General features: G+C 36.2%; 1 protein-coding gene across 5 annotated transcripts in view; it reads right to left on the minus strand.

The window, feature by feature from the left end:
• Positions 1 to 24,178, minus strand: part of LOC127524783 (signal-induced proliferation-associated 1-like protein 2) — a 150,249-nt gene that overhangs the window by 1,167 nt on the left and 124,904 nt on the right. For 4 of the 5 annotated variants that reach the window (XM_051916667.1, XM_051916669.1, XM_051916664.1 and 1 more), the window contains 5 exons: positions 20,119 to 20,269; positions 12,007 to 12,226; positions 7,933 to 8,064; positions 2,135 to 2,252; positions 1,966 to 2,047 (listed from right to left, as the gene is read on the minus strand). In XM_051916667.1, the coding sequence (XP_051772627.1) occupies positions 1,966 to 2,047; positions 2,135 to 2,252; positions 7,933 to 8,064; positions 12,007 to 12,226; positions 20,119 to 20,269 (703 nt within the window). Of the gene's footprint in view, positions 1 to 1,965; positions 2,048 to 2,134; positions 2,253 to 7,932; positions 8,065 to 12,006; positions 12,227 to 20,118; positions 20,270 to 22,823; positions 22,878 to 24,178 lie in introns of all 5 variants that reach the window. The other variant, XM_051916668.1, reaches the window with a different exon arrangement.

A 24,178-nucleotide genomic window follows, 5' to 3' on the forward strand; every position in this document is an offset into this window, starting at 1 on the left:
GCTTTAGAATATAGTGAACTAGCGTTTTTTTTTTTGGTGCTTGCTTATAATATGCTATCATTATATGGAAAGGAGCAGCTTGGAGATTTTTCAAGAAAGTGAAAAAATATGAAAAAAAATTGGTGTAGTATTTACAATTTTAACTCAGAAATTGTAAATAGTACTAGTAAATAGTAAAAAAGTAACAATTAATCAAATGTGAAAATTTGAAGACTGAAATGGTATTTTCTTGTAAAACGTACTCTAATAATCTTTGTGTAATTCACAACAATTAGAGTATACAGGATAACACATATTTTAAAACTTTCAGATGCTACAGATGCCCAAATACTGTCAAATTCTGTAATATTGTGAAGGCAGTAATGCTGTCAAATTAGAAATGTATAATAGTTGTTGTTTTTTTTGTTTTGTTTTTTTAAACATTTTATCATGTTTTTATTATTTATTTATATAATTTTTTACATAATTTTTAAAGCGGTTATATTGTCAAAATCTAATATTGTTGAGTTGGTGATGTCAAATTATGAAGTAGTACTTTTGTCATTTTTTATTTATTACATTTTATCTTATTTTATTATTTCTGTCATTTTTTACACAATTTTTAAAGTGCTAATAATTGTAAAGGCACTGATGTCAAATTAGAAATGGATAATATTGTAGTTTTTTATTTTTATTATTTATTTATCTTTGCAATTTTTCACACTATTTTTTAAAGTGCTAATATTATCAAATTCTGTAATATTGTGAAGGCGGTAATGTTGTCAAATTAGAAATGGACAATATTGTCGTTTTTTTATCTTATTTTTTTATTTTTGTAATTTTTTTACACAATTTTAAAGTGCTAATAATGTCAAACTGTCAAAATAGAAAGTAGTAATATTGTCATTTTTTATTTATTACATTTTAATATATTTTTAAAAAAAATTACAAATTTTTTAAAGTGGTTATATTCTCAACGTTTAATATTGTGAAGGCGGTAATATCAAATTAGAAACTAGTAATATTATCATTTTTTTATTTATTACATTTTTATGTTATTTTATTATTTCTGTCATTTTTTACACTATTTTTAATAATGTCAAACTCTAATATTGTGAAGGCAGTAATGCTGTCAAATTAGAAACAGTTAATACTGTAATTTTTTAATTACATTTTATCATATTTTTATTATTTATTTATTTTTGTAATTTTTATACCATTTTTAAAGTGGTAATATTGTCAAATTCAGTAATATTGTGAAGGCAGTGATGTTGTCAAATTAGAAATGGATAATGCAGACGTTTTTTTAATTATTACATTTTATCTTTTTTCTAATTTTGTACACATTTTTTAAAGTGTTAATAATGTCAAACTCTAATATTGTGAAGGCGGTAATGTTGTTACATTTATTTAATATTTTATTATTATTATTTTTGACATTTTTTACACTATTTTTCTCTAAAGTTTGAAAACCTCTGGAATAAAGTATTTTACATATCTTTGGTGTATTTTGCACAGAGATCTTATTTAAGAGAAAGTTCAATGTCACTGAGTTCTAGAAACCTTTAATTAATATAGATGATATTCATCTCAAAAGACTCATGTTCATAAGCCCTTTATAGTCATTCAGAGTACTTGTACGTACAGTATATTGACCTCATGCTGCAACATTTTTAGCGATGACATCAGGTGTTCAGCACATTCGTGGTGAGGCGCCGTCACTCTGCTGATTGAGCGAGAGCGGTGATTTAAAACGACAGGAAGCAGGATATTAAATTGGGCAGACAAGGTGGCAATTCTCCATGCTGGGTGCCCGTTACTGCACGCTTCAACGCATTGTTAGCCTGTCCTTCCCCTCAAAACCCTTCCTCCAGTGAAGTCACAATCACAGTTGACGTACTTCCTTGCATTCACAAAAGTCATGGAGAAAATCAGGTGGGTAAATGCATCACAGTTATTGTTCTCCATCAGGACAGCACAGCTCACCTTTTTCAAGTCATACTGCAGCTGTCTCAGGATCACCTCCAGCTGATTGACTTTGCCCGTCAGTGTGGCCGGAGAAGTATCGCTGAAGACAGAGACAGAGTTATTAGCCTAAACATGAAACCCAGTGTATTGTGTGAGGTGTTTGTGTCTGATCTGGAGTTGAACTCACCCCGCCTCCAGCGCGGCTCCCTCCGCGGCCGCCACACGTCTGGTGAGCTCGCGGGAGATCTGCAGCGCTTCGGCTCTCTGCATGTCCGTCATGGTGCAGAACGAGGCCACGCGCTGGTCTGGACACAAGCACACATCGGACAGACTCAGATCAGGACCCATATGATGTGTTCTCAGTGTCACAATGATAAGTAAACGTGCTGACTGAGACACGACCGTAACTGAACAGCATCCGATAGCAATGCATTGTGATCTCACATGATCTGTATACAAAGCGTTTGTCCTGGGCTTCATTTTTATCAATCTTAATAGTTTTGTTAAAGGATGTTCACTTCAGAATTAAAATTTCCTGATAATTTACTCACCCCCGTGTCATCCAAGATGTTTATGTCTTTCTTTCTTCAGTCGAAAAGAAATTAAGGTTTTTTGAGGAAAACATTCCAGGATTTTTCTCCATATAGTGGACTTCACTGGGGTTCAACGGGTTGAAGGTCCAAATGTCAGTTTCAGTGCAGCTTCAAAGAGCTCTACATGATCCCAGACGAGGAATAAGAGTCTTATCTAGAGAAACAATTGGACGTTTTCTAAAAAAAAAAAAAAAAAAATTCTATACTTTTTAACCACAAATGCTCGTCTTGCTCTGCTCTGCGATGCGGCACACATTACGTAATCACATTGGAAAGGTCACGCGTGACGTAGGCGGAAGTACGAAAAACTCCATCTCATTTTCTCCTCCAACTTAAAAGTCGTCCAACATTGTTGTTTTATCTTAAAGATCATTTGACTTAGTTTTTGCATGTTCGCTTTGTAAACACTGGATCGGTACTTCCGCCTACGTCACGCGTGACCTTTCTAACGTGATTACGTAATGCGTGGCACATCACAGAGCAGTGCAAGATGAGCATTTGTGGTTAAAAAGTATATCATTTTTTATTTTGTTAGAAAATGTCCGATGGTTTCTCTAGATAAGACTCTTATTCCTCGTCTGGGATCATGTAGAGCTCTTTGAAGCTGCACTGAAACTGACATTTGGACCTTCAACCCATTGAACCCCAGTGAAGTCCACTATATGGAGAAAAATCCTGGAACGTTTTCCTTAAAAACCTTCATTTCTTTTTGACTGAAGAAAGAAAGACATAAACATCTCAGATGACATGGGGGTGAGTAAATTATCAGGAAATTTTAATTCTGAAGTGAACTAATCCTTTAAGAAGAAAGTAATCGCACTCAGATTTTAAAGTCCAAAACATTCAACTCTAAAACATGTTACTATATTTAAAATCTAAATTATTTATTATTTGTGATTTTACAAAAGTCATATAATAATGAGCTGTGCAAGTAAGTGGTTTCCATTTCCGTGGTGTCATGCTTGGTAAGCCCCACCCACAGTGACATCTCATTGGTCTAAAATCCAGCTGCACATAATAGAGTGCAAAAGTCCAATTCCGGAGGTAAAAACTCCATTCATTTTCTCCATAGGGAAATAGATTTTTAATGATAATTTATAAACCTTTAAAGACAGACTTACTGTGAGCGATGAGGTTGTTAACCAATGATATTTGCTTCTGTTGAACCCATCAGCACGCATTATTTCATTTTATTAAAAAAAAAAAAAACTACATTATCCATGATGCCATACAGACAATTCCACCAATCAGAAAGTCAAAAAAAGCTAAGTGCACCAAAAGATCTCGCTAGCTCCGCCCACTCCCATGAAGCACTGTGAATAACATAATCGAGTTGATCTCTGAATATATATATATATATAATCAACATTTTAAAAGAGTAGTTTTAGATTTCTTCATGGTTTTTAATTCGATTATGCTGTTCGCAGTGCTTCATGGGATTGTAGTTCTTTCTCTCACTAAAGCTGTTAGGTTCAGAGTCTTGTCTTTTTGTCTGATTTTCAAATTTTTTTTTGCTTCAAATCAAAGTTTGTAATGTTATGATTCACCTCGTAGCTGGTTCATGACTTATAACGCTTTAACAAAAACTTTTTTGAAATCCCTATTGGAGAAATGAAGGCAAAAAAACACAGTTGAAATGTCTTTGCTCTTTTACTCCATTACATGTGAACATAGTAAACGAATGTTAAAATTATCTCATTCTCATCAAAACCTCAATGAAAAAACCCGAGAGTGGAGAGAAGCGTCTGGGACTGAAGCGACGTGGAGATGAAAAGGGGATCTGAATTTGAAGGAGTCTCAGATGAGAGTTCAAACTCAGAGCGGCTGTCCCTGTTTTTTTTTTGCAGTCGTTCTCCAACAAATGAGCTGCTAAAACAAGACCCAACTGCTTCAGATACCATAAATACACTTTTAAGACTGATGCAATATTTGGAAACAAAGTTACAGTTTTAGAGGAGATGCTTGTTTCTGGGTCTCACCGTGACAGAATAACATAAAAACACTGAGAGATAAATTTAGCTTACAACATATTTGCCGTCCATTTGCATCAGCGAGCACGAATGTAAGTCAACAAGAAGAGAAGAAGTGTTTAAAAAAATGTAAAACAAATGTTCGTAAACATGCATAAACAATGTCCAAAGCTCTTTAATGTTACTGAGGGGCTCGAAGTCTTACTTTTTCATTAATTACAAACATAGACATGGAAACCCAAAATTATATATGACAAACTGATCTAAGACCTGTTTTTCGGGTAGGATAGAAGACCCACATAAATGACTATTGTGCAGATGTTTTGAACAATCGAGGGTTTAAATCTGCCCCCATTGTGTCATCAGATGCGACATATGGGTAAAAGTCCTAATGACATACAGACAGCAATGAGAACGAGAATACAGCTGTACTGTGTTTTACTGCGTCTCCCGAATCAATGAACGTACTCCCATTACACCATATGGAGATGGTGATCATTGCTGTTGGAAATGATCTGAATGCAGTTTAATTTACGGTCGTCTCTCAGGAGATTCCTACATGTGTGTTTCTGATCAAAACTGGTAGTCTTTCATTAAAAACATGACAATAAATCCTCTGTGTCTCTCTTTCAACGGCTCCTCAGAGCTCTAATCATAAACCACATCATGCTTGTGTAGACCACATGAAAACCAGAGCCAGAGTTTTCAGTATTTTTTGTTGTTTCTTCACAGAAATCTGTGTTTGTAATTAAACACTAGAGTTTCCCTGTGTGTCGCCATGTTAATACATTCATGCATTCTGGGACTTAATCAATGTGCTGCTGCAACAGATTCCAAACAAGACCGTGACTATTAAAATGTAATTGCAGTTAATATATAAATTTATATCATGCAACTTTTTCTTTAGTGTGTAATGAATAAATAAACTGAATCTTTTCATTAATTGGAGGTGTAAATCTCGTTGCTATTCAGGCCAAAATTAAAAATATAAAAAAAGACATATATAACATTTTCCTTAAAGAAAATTAATATGTTTTGATTGTGACATTATTTTCATGTGATATTATTTCAAGTTGTGTAATGTTCTTTAGTTAATGCAATGAGAAGATAACTACGGAAGAGGATTAGGGCCAAGCAATAATAAAAAATAAAACCATCTCGAGATTAAAGTCATTATAAAGTGAGATAAAACTTGTTACATTTCAAGAAAAAAAGTCGAAATAAAATGTTGAGAATAAAATCATTACATTTTGAGAATAAAGTCGTGTTTCGAGAAAAAACTCATTAAATTTTAAGAATAAAATCATTGTTTTGAGAATAAAATCATTACATTTCGAGAATAAAGTCGTTATGTTTCAAGAATAAAGTCGTTAAATTTCGAGAATAAAGTTATGTTTCGAGAATAAAGTCGTTATGTTTCTAGAATAAACTCATAAAATTTTGAGAATAAAGTTGTTATGTTTCGAGAATAAAGTCGTTATGTTTCAAGAATAAAGTCGTTAAATTTCGAGAATAAAGTAGTTATGTTTCGAGAATAAAGTAGTTATGTTTCGAGAATAAACTCATTAAATTTCGAGAATAAAGTCGTTATGTTTTGAGAATAAAGTCGTTAAATTTCGAGAATAAAGTAGTTATGTTTCGAGAATAAACATTAAATTTCGAGAATAAAGTTATGTTTCGAGAATAAAGTCATTATGTTTCAAGAATAAAGTCGTTATGTTTCGAGAATAAACTCATTAAATTTCGAGAATAAAGTTATGTTTCAAGAATAAAGTCGTTAAATTTCGAGAATAAAGTAATTATGTTTCGAGAATAAAGTAGTTATGTTTCGAGAATAAACTCATTAAATTTCGAGAATAAAGTTATGTTTCGAGAATAAAGTCGTTATGTTTCGAGAATAAAGTCATTAAATTTCGAGAATAAAGTAGTTATGTTTCGAGAATAAACTCATTAAATTTCGAGAATAAAGTTATGTTTCGAGAATAAAGTCGTTATGTTTCGAGAATAAAGTCATTAAATTTCGAGAATAAAGTAGTTATGTTTCGAGAATAAACTCATTAAATTTCGAGAATGAAGTTATGTTTCGAGAATAAAGTCGTTATGTTTAGAGAATAAAGTCATTATGTTCAGAGAATAAACTCATTAAATTTTGAGAATAAAGTCGTTATGTTTCGAGAATAAACATTACATTTTGAGAAAAAAGTCGTTATATTTTGAGATTAAACATTACATTTTGAGAATAGTTATGTTTTGAAAAAAAAAACTCATTAAATTTCGAGAATAAATCTCGTTATGTTTCGAGAACAAAGTCATTAAATTGAGAATAAAGTCATTATGTTTCGAGATAAACATTAAATTTTGATAATAATGTTGTTATATTTCGAGATTAAACATTACATTTTGAAAATAGTTATGTTTCGAGAAAAAACTCATCACATTTTGAGAATAAAGTCGTTATGTTTCGAGAATAAAGTCGTTATGTTTGGAGAAAAACTCATTACATTTTGAGAATACAGTCGTTATGTTTCGAGAATAAACTTTTAAAAAAGTTTTAAAAGTTTTTCATCAAAATTTAATAAGTTTATTCTCAACATTGTATTTCAACTATTTTTCTCTAAATTTAACAAGTTTAATCTCGCTTTATAATGACTTTATTCTCAAGATGGTTTTATTGTTTATTATAGCTTGGCTCTAATCCTCTTCCGTAGATAACAGTATTTGGGTTTACAGGCAAAACAATTCCTGAACCTCAGGTTTAACTCATGAAATGTTTTCTTTCTGAGATACACCTAGAAAAAGCCTTAAAATAAGAGAGCAATTAAGCTCCTCACAAACATCAGCTTGAGGCCACATCCTACAACAACAGTGAAAAACGGGTTAAATGACTTTAATGAATACAGGAGCCATTAACAAAATGATGATGGCCTTCTTACTAATCCATTTACAGAAATGACAGGCCCACACAGGAGGGGCCGAGCGCTTCTGAACGCCAGAGTCATGTGATCACATGCAAATGTCTGAGGGCGGGACGGCCCAATAATTACCCGACATGCTGGCTGAGTGTTTAATTGTAGTTGGCAGCTCGGTGGTCTTTGTGTGAGTGATTCTGAGTGTCTACGAAAAATATTTAGACCTAAATTTAAGATTTATGTATTTAAATCACATGAAAATTACAGTTTAAACATGAACAAACTACTAAACATAACGTGATGCATATTTGTATATAATGTTTCTCAATGAACAATGGAGGTGTTTCAGGGAATTCAGTGACACTGATCTTTAGAGGGACTTCGCAGAGCTTTTTCACGCTCAAACAGCAACATTACACACTAAAGAAAGATGAAAATGTACAAAAGCATAATAGAATCCCTTTAATGATGCATCTCGCCACCCAAACCCACACACAGCGTTTCTCCACGTACCTTCAAAGGCTCTTGCCGCGTCAACGAGGTGAGACCAGTCCAGGCCCGTGGCGGTGTCTGGTAGAGGCATGAGACCCGGGTCGCTGAACTTCGCCCGGTCTGCGAGGGAGCCGTCAGAGAACCAGAACTCATCTGAAGAGATGTTTACACACACAAAGAGACAGATCAGTGACACACACACTCGCCGTCACACGTCACTGTCAATCTAACAGCCCTTGCGATCTCGTGAGCTTCTCCTGGGTTTACACAGACGTCTGATGGAAAACGGAAGCGCACAGCTCAATTCGGTCCATCTGTCAGGAGGTCATGAAGGTCGGCTATAATGAAGGCAGTGGTGGAGAAAGACCAGCGTGATGAATCGGTCACCTGCTGTCTTCACCACATAATGGTTCTTTTTATGAGATCTCCCTCCAACACAACTGACAGCAGAATGAGAGCCAGATCGGACCATTCATTTAAGATCTGCTCTCTTGGAGAGGAAAATCTTTGAAAATATGGATGACAGATGACATGAAAGGAAAGAGCTACCTATGGTGTGAGAGCCCACCTGACACTGCGCTCCAAAACATTGGCTAACATTATGGAAATGTTTCCAAATATTTCATATAATAATGGCAATGGAACATGAATTTTCAGCATCATTACTCGCGATTAATCGCACCTAACATTAAAGTTTTTTAATATATTTTTATATTATAACAATTTCACATTTAATCTCCAAATGACTCCAAAATCTTGTCAAATTTGCCCCATTTGGGTGTGAGCAAAAACACGCTGTTTTTGTGTGTGTCCCTTTAAATGCAAATGAGCTGCTGCTCCCGCCCACTTTCCAGAAGAGGGCGGAGCTTTAACAGCTGACGCTTCGGTTGCTCAACAACAACAAAGCTGGAGAATCTCACGCAGCCAAAATGATGAAAGTTTTCAGCCTTACATTGTTCGAACCGGAGTCGACACTGATGGAGAGACTCAGGAAGAAGTTACAACTTTTAGGATGTTTCTGAATGGTTAGTGGATAAATTTATGTAGTTGCTGTGGAGTTGATTCAACTCATCCACTAGCATGTGCCGTCATGTTAATCTTTTGTGCAAAACCCGTATGGACGCCCACTATACATAGCGTACCTGTTTGCCAAACAGAGCCATACACACCAGGCTAATGTTTATGATTGCTGTCAAATGCTGTGAATGGTCTAATATTTTTTTCCAAAATATCGCTCGGACAGAAACGCTCCTTTTTTAGCAATCGAGCTTGTCAGGGTCAACTTCAGGCTATCCAAGCTAACGAGACTCTAAATAGTGTTCAGTGCTCGTCTATACAGCCAACGACAGAACAGTTAGCATGTTTTGCTCAAACTTTTGCCATGGCGTTAGAACTGGTACACCGTTGTCGCTTGTGAAAACAAAATGGCGGCGACGTGGGTGGAAACGTGCAGATTAAGGGGTGGTAATATTATAATAAGATCCCCTTCCTACGTCACTAGGGAGTGGCTCATTTTTTCACATACTTGCAGAGAAAGACTCGCCAAAACAAAGTTACTGGTTTGTCCTTTTTCACGTTTTCTGGGTTGGTAGATGCACCGGGAACCCGATTTTAGCACTTAAACACAGAAAAGTCAAATTTTCATGATATGTTCCCTTTAAATATTTGAATAAAGTTCAGGACACATGTGATGCTGCTTTAAAACGTACACCAAAATAAGGCATATTAGGCAGCAGCACAGTGTTGTAACAGCTTTCCTGTCAGCACTATTAAAAGTCTGTCTCGCTCGGCAGCAGCCGTCAGGAGATCACTAAACATGGCCTCATTTTTCAATCAACTACGTGTTTCCAAAGCTCTCATTGTACATCTCTTTCTCCTCTGATAGACAGGATATGCCATAAACATTTTCCCATCTCACACAGAACTCACTCTGAAAAGAATGTGAGGGAAAAACAGCAGAACGCTGGAGGTAAATGTGCCTCTCTCTCCCTCTCTCTGTTTGAGCCTCAGAGGGACGCAATCTGTCAAATTAGACCATTCACTAGATGAGCAGGGTGAGGGAAAAAATTCTGCAAACTGCTATCTGTCGAAACAATCAGAAATTTATCACGCGTGACAGCAATCAGCCACCGCGGGCCACTCGAAAAACCAGCTATAAATGAATCACCTCTCACACACTGATTAAAACTGTTAAATGTGTTCATATTAGAGATCCTTTAAACCAAATTAGATGTGATTGTTTGCTCTGGTATGTGGAACTGTGCCTTTATCTATTATATACTGTATTTCATGTGTCGCTCGCAGCACATCTACAGAAGTTTACCCCCTTATAGACAACAAGTGGCGGGTGAATATCTTAATTTGGGGTTTATACTGTGGAGCCAAAGCATATTTAGAGACTTAAGTCACACCTAAAAATCTAACAATAAATATTAATATTATAATAATAATAATTCATAATATTATTATTGTTAAGATATGCTCTTCTTATTAAAAATTATGAATAATTAATATAATATAATTAAGATTATATTTATAAATATGTTAACTATAAATATTATTAACAATTAATAAATATATAGATTATAAAGATTATATATAAATATATTTATTTATATATTTATTATTATTATTGACAATTATTATTATTGACAATTAACAATTAATAATAATTAATATTATATATAAACACAAAAATATGATTATTATTATAACAAAATATAAAATATAATAAAATATAATTATATATTAAATACAGTTATTATGATTAATAATAATAATAATAATATTATAATTAATTAAGATTATATATATATATATATATATATATTTAATATATTTCTATATAATCTTAATTATATTATCATTATTAATTATTATAACAGTATTTAATATATAATTATATTTTTCTATATTTACATTGTATATATATATAAATTATATTAATTATTATTTAAAATGTTATTATTGTTGATTATAATACTTATATTTAATAAGTATTATAATTAACAATAATAATATTTTAGTTAAGATTATATATAAATATAATAAATATAAGTATTATAATTAACAATAATATTTTTATTGTGATTAACAATTAATAATAATTAATATAATTAATATTAAATATATATAAACAATATAAAATAAAAAATATTTAAAATATATTACAGCATTATAATAAGAACAACAACAATAATAATAATAAACAATAATAAATATTAGTGCATTAGACCACAAAATATCAAACCAAGTGTCATTCGTTAAAGAATTATAGCACACAAAACACTTTTCAAGCAAAACATTATAGCGCTGCATACAGCAATGCTGACATACTGTACATCCACAAAAATCAGTCTGAAATGAAGAAAAGTGAAGTCAGTGAAGAGAAAAGATTCTGCAGCATTTGATCACATACAGCACAGACTCTTGGTTTAATACTTTCCCATGTAATACAAAGATATATTTATATGTGTGATTTAAGTGTCCGAAACACTTTGAGCAGCAACAGCTCCAGCAGCGGTGCAGTAATAACACATAATCCTGATCCTCATGGTTGTGAAGGGAAGTGGCTGTGACAGGTGTCTTCTCAGTGCAGAGCAAGAGCTGCTTTAGCCATGACATTTTCTTCTTTCTGGCTTTTAATTAAGGATGCCATATAAAAGGACTCACACTGTGTTCTCCTGATCGAGGCGTAACTGCCTCTCTGGTCAGGAAATAATCCTGTCTGGTTAACAGTATGGGGCTGAAACTCACTTCAGTCATCACTGATTGTCTCAAACTTGTATGGTTTTTTAATGGTTTTACGGTGACCAGCAGCTGTTATGCTCCAAATCTCCCCTATGGCGTATCTCTGAAATCTCATATTTGTGCTTGTGCATATTCAGACTTGCTGTATGAAGATCAATGATGTAAAATGTGCCTTATGTCTCTTGCGTCTTACTGAACATATATATAAACATTGTAATGCAATGCATTATAAAAGGAGTATGCATTTGACGCCTAAAAATGCTGTCTAGTTAGGCAGCTCAGTAGGTTTTGGAACAGCACCTGTGGTCTTCTATATTTAAGCGGTGATGAGGGTGCAACACTCACTCTTGAGGTTGGACGCGGGCTGGCTGAGGCTGATGCGAGGGGGCAGTGTGCTGTGGTAGGGTGGAGTGCTGCTGAACAGGATGTCGTTGGGCATGGCCTGGTCCAGCATGGAGCTCCGTGAGCTGGCGTAGGACGATCCCTTCCTATTACTGCACACGCTCTCGTCCGAAAGAGTCCGGTACAGGGAACGCCGCGGTGACGGGCTGCCCGCCGCTGATGCCTGACAGGAGACACACGTGAATAACGTAAATAACTCAACAAACATGAAGGAATTGATGAAAAATGACATTCATATTAGCTATTTTAATGCAAAACTCTTGCTAAGACATGTAAATGTATATGCACAATCAAAGTCCCAGAATTTGCTCCCAGCAGGATGCAGATAGTAGGTTTGTTATGGACTGAATACATGGAAAATCCTCACAGTCTTGTGTCGTTAAACAGCAGGATGTTATAAATAAAGCCTGTTCTTTATCTGCAGCTGTGCACTATTGAGAATGTGCTGCCGCTCTTCCGCTTGTGACTGAAGCAGAGCCATATTTGATCAGCTGGTGAGAGGGGTAAGTACGATCATACAGAGTTCACTATCCAGCACATATTATTCCATAATCTGGGTGCTGCCACTGAAAATACACAGTTGAGTTTCAAGCGCGTCAATGGTATTGACCTTAAAGGCCTATTGGTCTGATGGTAGGACAGAAGATCAGACCGGTAGGATGGTGCCAAGCCTACCAGGGACTTGTACACAAACAATAGTACCTTAAACTGAATTCTAATCTCAATAGGAAGCCAATGCAAGCTAATCAAAACAGAAGTAATACTTTCCCTCTTTCTAGTCCCTGTTAAAAGTCTGGCCGCAGCATTTTGGACCAGCTGAAGGTGAGATAAACAAGATTCAGCAATCCCTAAACACAATGAGATGCAGTAGTCCAGTCTTGTTGAAATAAATGCATGAATAACGGTTTCCAGATCCCTATGAGGAAACCAATCAGCCTAAGCTGAAAAAAATGTTGATTTTACAACTGAATTAATTTGTTTTTAAAATTTAAGAGCTGATGTCCAGATTCCGTGCATGAGTACCAACAGAGTTAGTCACAGGACTAATGGATTCTGAGAGGATATTAGCACCTTCAGGCCATCCAAAAAACATTTCCATCTTAGAGTCATTTAACTGGAGAAAATTATCTGCCATCCAACTTTTAACATCACTCGAACAATCCAACAGTGACTGAAGAGATATGTTGTCATCTGGTTTCATTGGAAGGTAAAGCTGTATATCATCTACATAAATATGATATAAAATGTGATGCTAACGAAAGATCTTGGCTAAAGGAAAAAGATATAGGGAAAATAAGACGGGGCCTAAGACGGAGCCCTGGGGTACACCACATGTGCAAGCAGCAGAGGAAGAAGTAGTATAGTTTTCATTGGCTACAGAAAAAGATCTCTCCATAAGGTATGATGAGAACCAATTTAAGGCCGTTCCCTTAATACCAACATACTGCTCTCAATAGAATAGAGTGATCGATAGTGTCAAAAGCCACGCTTAGATCCAAAAGAACCAAAACAGCAAATTTTCCTGAGTCGACAGCTAATAACAAATCTTTCAAAAGAGCAGATTCTCTATTAATATACACTACTGTTCAAATGCTTGGGGTTGGTACGATTTTTTAAAAGCAACTAGGAACGCACGATATATCGGCCACCATATCGGTATCAGCCGATATATGTTCATTTGCAATGTTATTGTTATCGGCCTGATAAGAAAATTTGGCCGATATGTTAAAGCCAATAAATAATGGATTATTTCCTTTAGTTGAGACACTTCGGATGTGCACTGTTCACCATGATGGTTATGAATTGCTTGAAATATGATTGAAAATCACTTCAAAAAGGAAAAAGCAGTAAGTGCAACATGTGTAGCGCAAGTCTGTCATATAAGCTACATAATATTATAATGACAACATTATAATTGTGTGCTTGGGACGTGGCTTTTAATGGTGAGACTTTTGTTTTTGTAATCAGGCTCTCAAAAATTATATAAAAAAAATTTGATTTAAAATTTATTTATTAGCCACTATATCGGTTATCGGCTTTCAAATATAAAGAATTATCGGTTATCAGTATCGGCCAAAATTTTCATATTGGTGCATCCCTAAAAACAACTAATACTTTTATTCAGCAAGGATGCATTAAATTGATCAACAGTGACAGCAAAAGATTTTTATTTTAATTAAATGCTGTTCCTTAAAACTTTCTATTCATCAAAGAAAAAAAAAAATGTTTCACCGTTTCCACAAAGATATGAAGCAGCACAACTGTTTTCAAATGTTTCTTGAGCAGCAAATCAGCATATTATCAGCATATACACTGAAAACTGGAGTAATGATGCTTTGATCACAGGAATAAATTATATTTTACAATATATTCACATAGAAAATATTTATTTTAAATTGTAATAATATTTCACAATATTACTGATTTTACTGTATTTTTTTATTAAATAAATGCAGCCTTGGAAAAAACTTTTCTCAACAGTCTAACCATTGTCATGTTTTTTTCTTACTGCAATGCATTCTGGGATTACATTATCTGCAAAGACATATGCAATCCTAAATTTAGACAAAATGAGGTATCTTAGAAGGTAGCACCACGTAAAGCAGGCTTCACATCAAGATCACACTGTGTGATGCCATCTAGGTAGGCAGCTCACTAGGTAGTCTGATGTATGTCAAAAATATCACTGGCATGAGGACAGAGTTAAACACGTACCCATGAGCTAACAGGCTTAAACTGTGCCAAAGCTATTTAGATACACTGTATATGTTTTCCATTCAGAGCGTGAGCCAGAGGAAGTTGGTTCATTCCCAAACGGAGTCACTTGATCCTGTTCATTTTATTTATAGCACACAATACGTCTTCCACTATTTGAAACTTGATCAAAAACACCAGTTTGCTGAATTGCCATTACCGGAGGGAAAGCAGACGTCATGGCACACGGGATTCAGCTAAGCTAAACGCCTCGGGGCCCAAACCTGCCCTCTGTTTTCACTTCCTTTAGACGAAAATCCCACTCAAATCCCACCGCTGAACCATGAACCACCCTCAATATTTCCTTCAAGTTCTCTCTCTCAGTCTCTTGCACACATGCAACTTTATAAGACCAAATCCGGCCTGGTCCTCTCGCATTAAAACAGCCTTAAATGGGATTTGAGAAGCCGCTCCCGTAAAAATAAAATGAGAGCGAGCTTTAGCAAGACTCGTGCACAACATCACTGCAAAGAAAATATTACAGACATAATACAGAACTCACTGTCTGTACTCATCTGGAAAGGAGGGAGGCAAATGGTGGTAAAATGAAGTCTCTTCTGCTCATCAATGCTGCATTTATTTGATCAAAAATACAGTGAAAAACTGTGAAATATTATTACAATTTAAAATAACTGTTTTCTATGTGAATATATAGTAAAGTGTAATTTATATCATGTGATCAAAGCTGAATTTTCAGCATCTTTACTCCAGTCTTCAGTGTCACATGATCCTTCAGAAATCATTCTAATATGCTGATTTGCTGCTCAAGAAACATTTATAATTATTATCAATGTTGAAAACGGTTAATATTTCACAATTTTTAGTGTATCAAATAAATGCAGCATCGGTGAACAGAAGAGACTATTATCGTTATTATTCTAAAACATTTGACCAGTAGTGTATAGAGATATAAACAGTCCTTTTTTTCACCTGTGTAAAATCACCTCACCTCAGTGAGTGACGCTCATCACTCGGTTGTGTTCAAATGACAGAAATCATGAATGTATTGAAAGTATGAATCTTTCAGATCAGACTCAGATCCCTTTCTTTGTGGAAAAATGATCCTACACCTTCTCTGTATCTCCTTCTCTACAGCGGGCCGCTCACTTCTCTCGCTCTCTGCCTGGAATTTCCACAGAGGAAGAAAAACCAGATTGACAATGTTTTCCATTCCGGCTCACGCTCCACAGTGACAGGTCTGTCTCCGAGGGCCCGCGGGCGAACGTGTGGCCTTTACAATAAAAATCCTCCGCTGGTGGAAATCTCTAATGGTCAATAACAGCTGCTTTTGTACAAAATTAACTAATATTACAGTATATGACATAATGAAACATTATAATATGTTCAAACACATAAAACATGTTTACAAAGAATATTCCTTTTTTCTTTTTTTGTAGGGAAATGGTTTTGAATGGCATAAAGCAGTCAAACCCTGATATATTAAGTTAATATTTCAATAATTCAAGGTTATTATCGTTAGCTAAAACTAAAACTATTAACTGAAATAAAGCTGAAATAAATTTAAATGTAAATATTAGAAGAAAAACTAAAATTATCAACTGGAAATAAATCAAAAAATTAAACCGAAATAAAATTAATTCAGCCTAAATAGTAATATTACAAAAAAAATGTTAATAGTAAAAATGACAAAAGCACATAGAAAAAATATAAAAATAAAAGCTAATGAAAAGTATTAATAATAGTATATAAATTATAGTAAAACAATAGTATTTTATTTGGATATTACAATGTTATTATTCAAATTAATTATTGTAATTGATAATTTTTTAGGATTTAATTAATTATTATGAATTTAATTAATATAAATATGTTCACAATATTTGTATTAATATTTATAATTATTTATTTATAATTAAGTATGCAGTTATGACAAATAAGAGGCTACATGTAATATTTGCACTTTTATAGATGCGTTTATCTCAGGATTATTTTAAATCTAGCAAAAAAACAAAACAAAACAAAAAATTAAATGAGGGACCCAAGAAACCAGAACATAAGACAGACTTTCATTGGGCTCTGTTGATTTGGACCAGTAAGCAACCACCCAACTACCTGCAGAAAAAGTAGATGTTACAGAACTGCAGACGAAGCACTGATTTCTGAGTTGTTGTAACATGTATAACACACTGTCAGCTCAGCTGGATGCGACGGTTTAAAGCACGCCTCACCTCACCCTAAGAGCACAATGACCCGTCTGCTTCTGAGGGCACTGCAACATGACACAGAACACTAAAAATAGGGCATTGTGCATCTACTCCAGCCTTTCCCGCCAGATAACGGGCTGTGGGAGAGACGCGGGAACTCGAAACGCAATTAAGATGGTCTCCAGGAGCAGAGGGGACTTCAAAAAACAGATGCTCGACCAACAGCTTCCTCCCTCGAATACACAACACGAAGGGAACAAACGCAGCGAGCGCTCGTCAATCAGATTACCAAAACTGAATCTGTTCAGTGAGAGACTCGCGTTATCGTGTGTGTGTCCAGAAACGGCTCTGGCTGATAACACACACATGTTTGTTCAGCCCTCATTCACTTCACACACTGAGGTTATCAGCGCTACAGCCCTCTGAGTGTGTGTGTGTGTGTGTGTGTGTGTGTGAGACACGGCCCTGACTGAGACTACATTCACATACTAATCAGAGCTGATGGAAAGGCATTATTTGACACCAGAAAGAGCATGTGAACTAATAATTACCATATTCATATACTACAGTATTTACATGGTATTCTAAGGTACTGTACATGTACAAAAACCAACTTATTACTATGATACATCAAAAACATGGTATTACTATTGTAAAAATCTAAAAAAAACAACAGTAAGTTTAATTAAAGTATTACTTTAGAAACGCAGTATTAAAGCATTGCTGTGGAATATCAAAAAACATGGTATTACCACTGTAAATGTCCAAAATCACAGTATTACATCGAGGTACATATCTAAAACACTATAGTGTTATCATGGTACTTGTCTAAAAAACATTTTTACCATCGTACATCTCCAAAAACGTGGTATTACCATGATATAAACTCTTATCACATATAAAAAAATATTATGACATTATGGTATGTCAAAAAAACATGATTACCATGGTAAATGTCTAAAAACATGGTATTACCATTGTAAAAGCCCCAAATCATAGTACTATCAAGGTCCATATCTAAAACACTATGGTATTACCATGGTACTTCACCATCGTACATCTCTAAAAACACTGTATTAGCATGGTCCATTTTCAAAAAACAAAAAACATGGTATTACAATAGAAAACACATGATTACTCTGGTAAATGTCTAAAAACCATGGCATTATCATGGTATCATGTCTAAAAGCCCTACCAAAAAAGGTACTTTGGACATATACTATGGAACTACAGTACCATGGAGTAGCATGTAAAGAGATGTATTTCAGTACCATGGTGTATTTCAAAGTACCGTAGTATTTGGATCTAGTGAACATTATCTCAGTATGTAAAAAAGCTATTCTGCATGTGCGTTTACAATTTTCATTCAGAAATTGAGGAGTTCTACCATGTGGTACGAATGTCGTGAGCGTGTGCAAAAAAATCACGCAATATATGCACGTGAAATAAGTGAAGGCGGCGATTGTTCACAGGCCTCTAGGGTCGTGAGTCAAACAGGCCCAGCGAGTTTCGTTCCAATCGGCCTCCGTTAACCCTGTCTGATCAAAATTCATTGCCTGAAGGCGGCCATGTTTTTTGAGATACGTCAATGTCTTCATAGACAGTCATGGCACCTCGGACAAAGACACAGCATGCCAATTTTCAAGTTGATTGGGCTAACGGTGAAGTAGTTATAGCCATTTTCATGTTTTTTTCCTGTTATAGCGCCACCAACTGGCCTGTCACTGCGTTCTTTTTCACGCAACCACAGAATGAGCTCAAATAATTACAATTGAAGAACTGGCAAGTAACACATTGAATTGAACATGAAATTCAGAAGTAGAAAGATCGAAATAGTATTTTCTTGTAAAACATACTCCAGTAATCTTTGTTAGGGGTTCAAGCGCTAAAACTCTATTGTAATTGTTAAAATTTCCAAAGATCAGCGTTCTCCCCTAAAAGTGATCGAGCAGACCAAACGGTAAGTCGTAGAGACTTGAAACTTTGAGGGCTGGTAGTACTCACACCATCTACAGCGTCACCAAGGCTCGCCCCAATCTGCCTGATGGGGGCGCTACAGCGGTGGAAAGTACGAAATGGCTCATAACTCCTAAACCGTTAGGCGTAGACTCAAGTGTCTTATATCGTTGGAATCCTTTGCTCGGATTCGCTCATCGTAATTTTTGTGTATTTTGAATTTTTTGAAAAACCTACTAGTCCTAGGTTTTTGGCCCGATCAGAACCAAACCAGTGCAGCAAGATACTCTGGAGTCTAAATACCAATAATTATCAAAAAAAAGTTGGAATTTCGATTCATGGCTCCTAAGGGCCGCCAAAACGTTCAAAGTAGGTGGAGCCACTTTTACTAAAATGGCTATAACTCATGAACGGAATAAGATATTTTTACCAAACTCAGCACACCTATGTAAGAACTCACTCTGTGGTCACGTGAAAAAGGACGTGGCGACTGACCACTTGGTGGCACTATAACAAGAAAAAAAACATGAAAATGGCTATAACTACTTCACCATTATTTCGATTGACTTGAAAATTGGCATGCAGTGTCTTTGTCTGATGTGCTATGATTGTCTATAAGGACATTGATGTATCTCAAAAAACAAGTCCGCCATTGACCAATGAATGAGCAGCTATCAGACAAAGTTAACAGAGGCTGATCGGAATGAAACTCGCTGGGCCTGTTTGACTCACAGCCCTAGAGGCCTGTAAGAAATTTGAAAGAAATCGGCTCATTTATGTTTTTCAAAAGCGTAAAGGATTGTGTATCGGGCAAATTTTTCACACATGACCATAAAATTCATACCACATGGTAGAACTCCTCATTCTGAGCAACTTTGCCTCTAGGACCGCCGCTGTCCATCTAATTGTTCGTTAAATATTGGAGATTACTTCAAAAACTTTGGCAAACTAGTCCTAGGTTTTTGGCTCAACCTCTGTAACTGTTAAAAAGCTTTAAAAACCATATATTTCCTATGCTATTGGCTGTAAATGGTCTTTTCCGACCAAGATGGTCACAGGCTTGCTAAATAAAACATAATACTTTTCTACGCATGTGCTTAAAGGCCTTAAAGTGCTTGAACCCCGATAATTGCTGCTCACAGCTATAATTTTAATTACAACTTCATTTTTGACAGTGTACCTTCCTGTGGCTGCTCTCTCCAGGTGGGCTTTCAGGCAGCATCATCTTCATGTATTCTTCTTTAGACATGTTGGGTTGCAGACCTGCGTCCTTCAGTTTGTCCCGTCCTCTCTCCTGTAGCCGACAGGATGTCTCTCCGGCGTACAGCTGCCTGTGGGAACAAACAGAGCCGTACACGGATTATAAACGCAGGCCGGTGATGCTGTACAGCCCAGCGTTGAGTTCAGGAGTGAGGGAAGAACCAGGGTTACTCATGCTGGTGGTCAAACATAGAGGACAGAGGGTCTGTCTGACTTATTCTTTTGTCTCTTATTCTGCAGCTTGTGTAAAGCATTGAGGAGACAGACAGTGAGCATTACAGAAGATGTGTAGATGAGGCTGGTCAGTGTACAGTAATGTTAATCAGTATCACACAGAACATTAAACTATGAGTTAACAAGTACATTTTGATTGTGTTTGTAACACATCCTTTCACCGTGTAAAAAGGAGGAAGGGGAAAGATAGTGGCAGAGCAATGTGACCTTGATAGTGTTGCGACTGCGTGCAGTGTGTGTGTGTGACTGGCAGGGTGTTACAAAGCTGTCAGACAGCATGCAGAAACACACACACACACACACACACACACACACACGGGCTAAAACTAAACCTGAACAACACAAGAAATCATATATTAAATACAATTTAAACTGTCGACAGTATCTGGAGCAAGACATTTATCATCGTATAACTATTTAAACATTAAATATATATATATAAAGCTTGTCCACTTTCAACCACTCTGCCGCATTTACATTACATGGTTCAAGTGACCCAATCCTGATTTTTTCCTCCCATATGGCACAGATCGGATATGGCCCACGAACGTCTAAGCAGGAAAAAAGCACGTGGATTCTGATATCCTCAGATCGGTTTCAGGCCTCATTCATATGTGGAAATAAATCAGATATGAATCAGATATGTGCGTCTGCCATGTAAACGGACAGAACGGATATTCCCGTCAGTGAGAGTCGTGATAGTTGAATGACATCAACTCCGGTGGACACCAACCGTGATCACATGACCCTTTTCAATGGAGTAATGGAGGACGAAGGCTCAACCCAATGTTTTGCTGACCTTTAAAGATGTATTATTTAATCTGTTTTCATTGCAAATCGCAAACCTTTTCGGCCTAAGCTTTTCCGGGTCAGTACATCTACCTTGTGTTATTTCGTATTCACGTTGATTCGTGTTTAGTGTAAATGCAGATATCGGATATGGGTCACTTTTAAAAAATTGGATATAGTCAACAAATCAGAAGTGGGCATAAAGACCTGCAGTGTAGATGCGGTCTTCCAGAGGTAGTTGAAAACGTGTAGACGCTCGTGGTCAAATGCATTCGAACAGCCACAAAAGACCACCTACTCTCCGCCTACTGACTTGATGTGTAAACATTATGGGAAATGCGCTCGCCAGATGGGATTTAAACTTTGTCGGCTGAAGAGCCAAGTTTGGTTTGAAGACGAAAAACATACCAAGCACAATGTTCTCTCACCATTCCTGATTTCTAACACACACTCACAGCGTTCGGTGTGGTCCCGCGGCTGTCAAGAGTAGAAACGAAAGCTGACGCTTGCTGTATGTTTTTCCGCCATCTCTTTTTGCGTTTATATGAAAATTGCACAAGCTAATTTTGTCCATTAGATCGACAGATCTGAAAAATCGTATTTATTTACCCGCCTATAGACCCTCTCCTCGAAAAAATCAGGACAGAAGTGGTCGAAGGTGGATGAAAGAGATGGATTAAAACATCAGGTGTAAACGGGAATGTGTCTCCCTCGTCTACTTGTGATCCGATCGACCAAAATGCATCTTAATACCACGTGTAAACAGGGCCATATACATAATGATTGTCAATTTTACTTGTATTGAAATTTATCTACATTATCGAACTTGCTAGACAGTCACACATAAAGTGTGCCACTCAAGGTTTAATGTTGTAACTGGTTCAAAAACTTGAATGTACTAGTATATCTTGCTGTTAAACCTGCAGTATTCAATGGATAACATCCTATTACGGACCCAGAATCAGGCTCAGCCTCAGGCTGACAGACTTCCACAGGGAAAACAATGACAGGCATTTCCGTGCATAGCTTAATTTCTTCAAGAAAGTAATAGGCAAAAACGTAAAGGTTACTAATATACAAGGCTGCTGCGGAGTTAAAAATACTTAGCAAGTGTGTAAATACTGGAGGTGAGTTAATTAATACTGTGAGAAGGTCACATTCAGACAGTGCAGTGAAATGTGTGTCGTCCTTTACGGATTCAGTCTAGGCTAAAAATAACAACTGAGCAATGCAGCGAAAATCCAAACGAGTGCAGTAGTGAAGAGGGCGTATTAAAACTCACTCAAAGCCTGCAGGCGCTGGACAATGTCATCACAGCTGTCTGGCACTAGAGCCGTGGCTTCAACACACTTGGTGACCCATTGGCCTTTACTGGTGTATGTGTCTATGAGCAACTGTTGATATGAGCACTACAGGCTACGTCTGAGCCTGACAGAAACTGTCGAGGTGAGCACGGAGGGGAGGGTCGGTGTGGCACAGCAGGGGGAATTTCAACTCGAGACATTTACACTCAGTGAGGAGAACAGAAAGGTCAGGGGTCAAAGGGGAAAGTTCACTAACAGCGTGAGCACAAACATACACAGTGGGGGTGTGTGTCTGTACCTGGACCGCTCGGCTAGAGCCTTCAGAAGGAAAGACAACAAGCTCTCTGCTCCACTGAGCAAAAGAAGCCGAGAAAAGTAGAAGAAACAGAGAATAAAGTTAGCAGCTGGTGAGAGGTTTATAGTGTCAAACGGGAAAAAAGCTTCATTAGCAGGCACAATAAATGTGAGCAATATTGGATGATTTGTCTAGAGGCTGAGTTGCGTAATGTGAAATAAACAAAGAATGGAGATGCTAACTGCATTACAAGGCTTCTTTCATAACAGCTGGGGAAAACAGCTCAGTCGCACCATCAATCTGAGAAGAACAAAAGACATTACTGGAGAGATGGACCTGAGAGAGTTTCATCAGAGCATAAGTATACACTCGCTTTTCAAGCTGAATGAGGACATAACATAGACGTCTAGTGTTTTCAGATAAGTCTAATTATAAATAATTACAGACTAACCCAAATTGCTCCCCTAAAGGAATATTTTGTTGCATTTTAGATTGAAAACTTTAAGATAAAAAGCATTTTTTACTGAACTGAGGTAGCAAACAAAGTTTGAAATTTGAATTGGAATGTAAGGAAGTGTAACAAAATGAATTACTGTAATTTGTAATTAACTGTAATTTGTTAAAGTTTGAATGAATATAGACAATAGATAAAACAATGAAACGACAAACAGACTGATAGATAGATCGATAGACCGATAGATAGATAGATAGATACAGACAGACAGTATGACAGATGGATGAACAGATAGACTGATTGGTGGATGGATGGATGGATTGATGGACTGATTGATGGATTGATTGATTGATTGATTGATTGATTGATTGATGGATTGATTGATGGATTGATTGATTTATCCAACATAAATGAATACCAGTCTTTTCTCAGTAACATCATCATGATCTAAAAATAAAAACATGGTTCCCTAGAAGGAGGAAAAACAAAACTAGAATAGTGGCTGTGGCTTAATCACTTTCCCTTCAGGATCTGTTTGGAGTCTAGTGGGAAACACCGATCTTCTGTGTGGAATGGTACAGTCAACAAAGATTGGACATCATCGTGCAGATCAATAATGAGGAGAAACACATGCTGAGTATATTACGTTTGCGCATTTACAGAGCTGTTTTAGCACAAGAACTCACTTGGATGAAGCCGTTAATTTACTGACGGTGCATTCCAGGCTGTGGTGATACTTGGATCGATCGAGGAAAGATTCACTTTGATCAGTAACCTACTGAAAATGTTTTTTTTTGTCCTTAAAAACTGGAATTGCTTGATGATTGTGCCAGTGGAGAGATTAATTGGATAAAAAGAAGTGAAAGAACTTCGCCGGTGGCTAAATCCATCCTCGGAATAGATT

This window comes from Ctenopharyngodon idella, chromosome 13, assembly GCF_019924925.1.
Source record: "Ctenopharyngodon idella isolate HZGC_01 chromosome 13, HZGC01, whole genome shotgun sequence".
Lineage (NCBI taxonomy): Eukaryota > Metazoa > Chordata > Actinopteri > Cypriniformes > Xenocyprididae > Ctenopharyngodon > Ctenopharyngodon idella.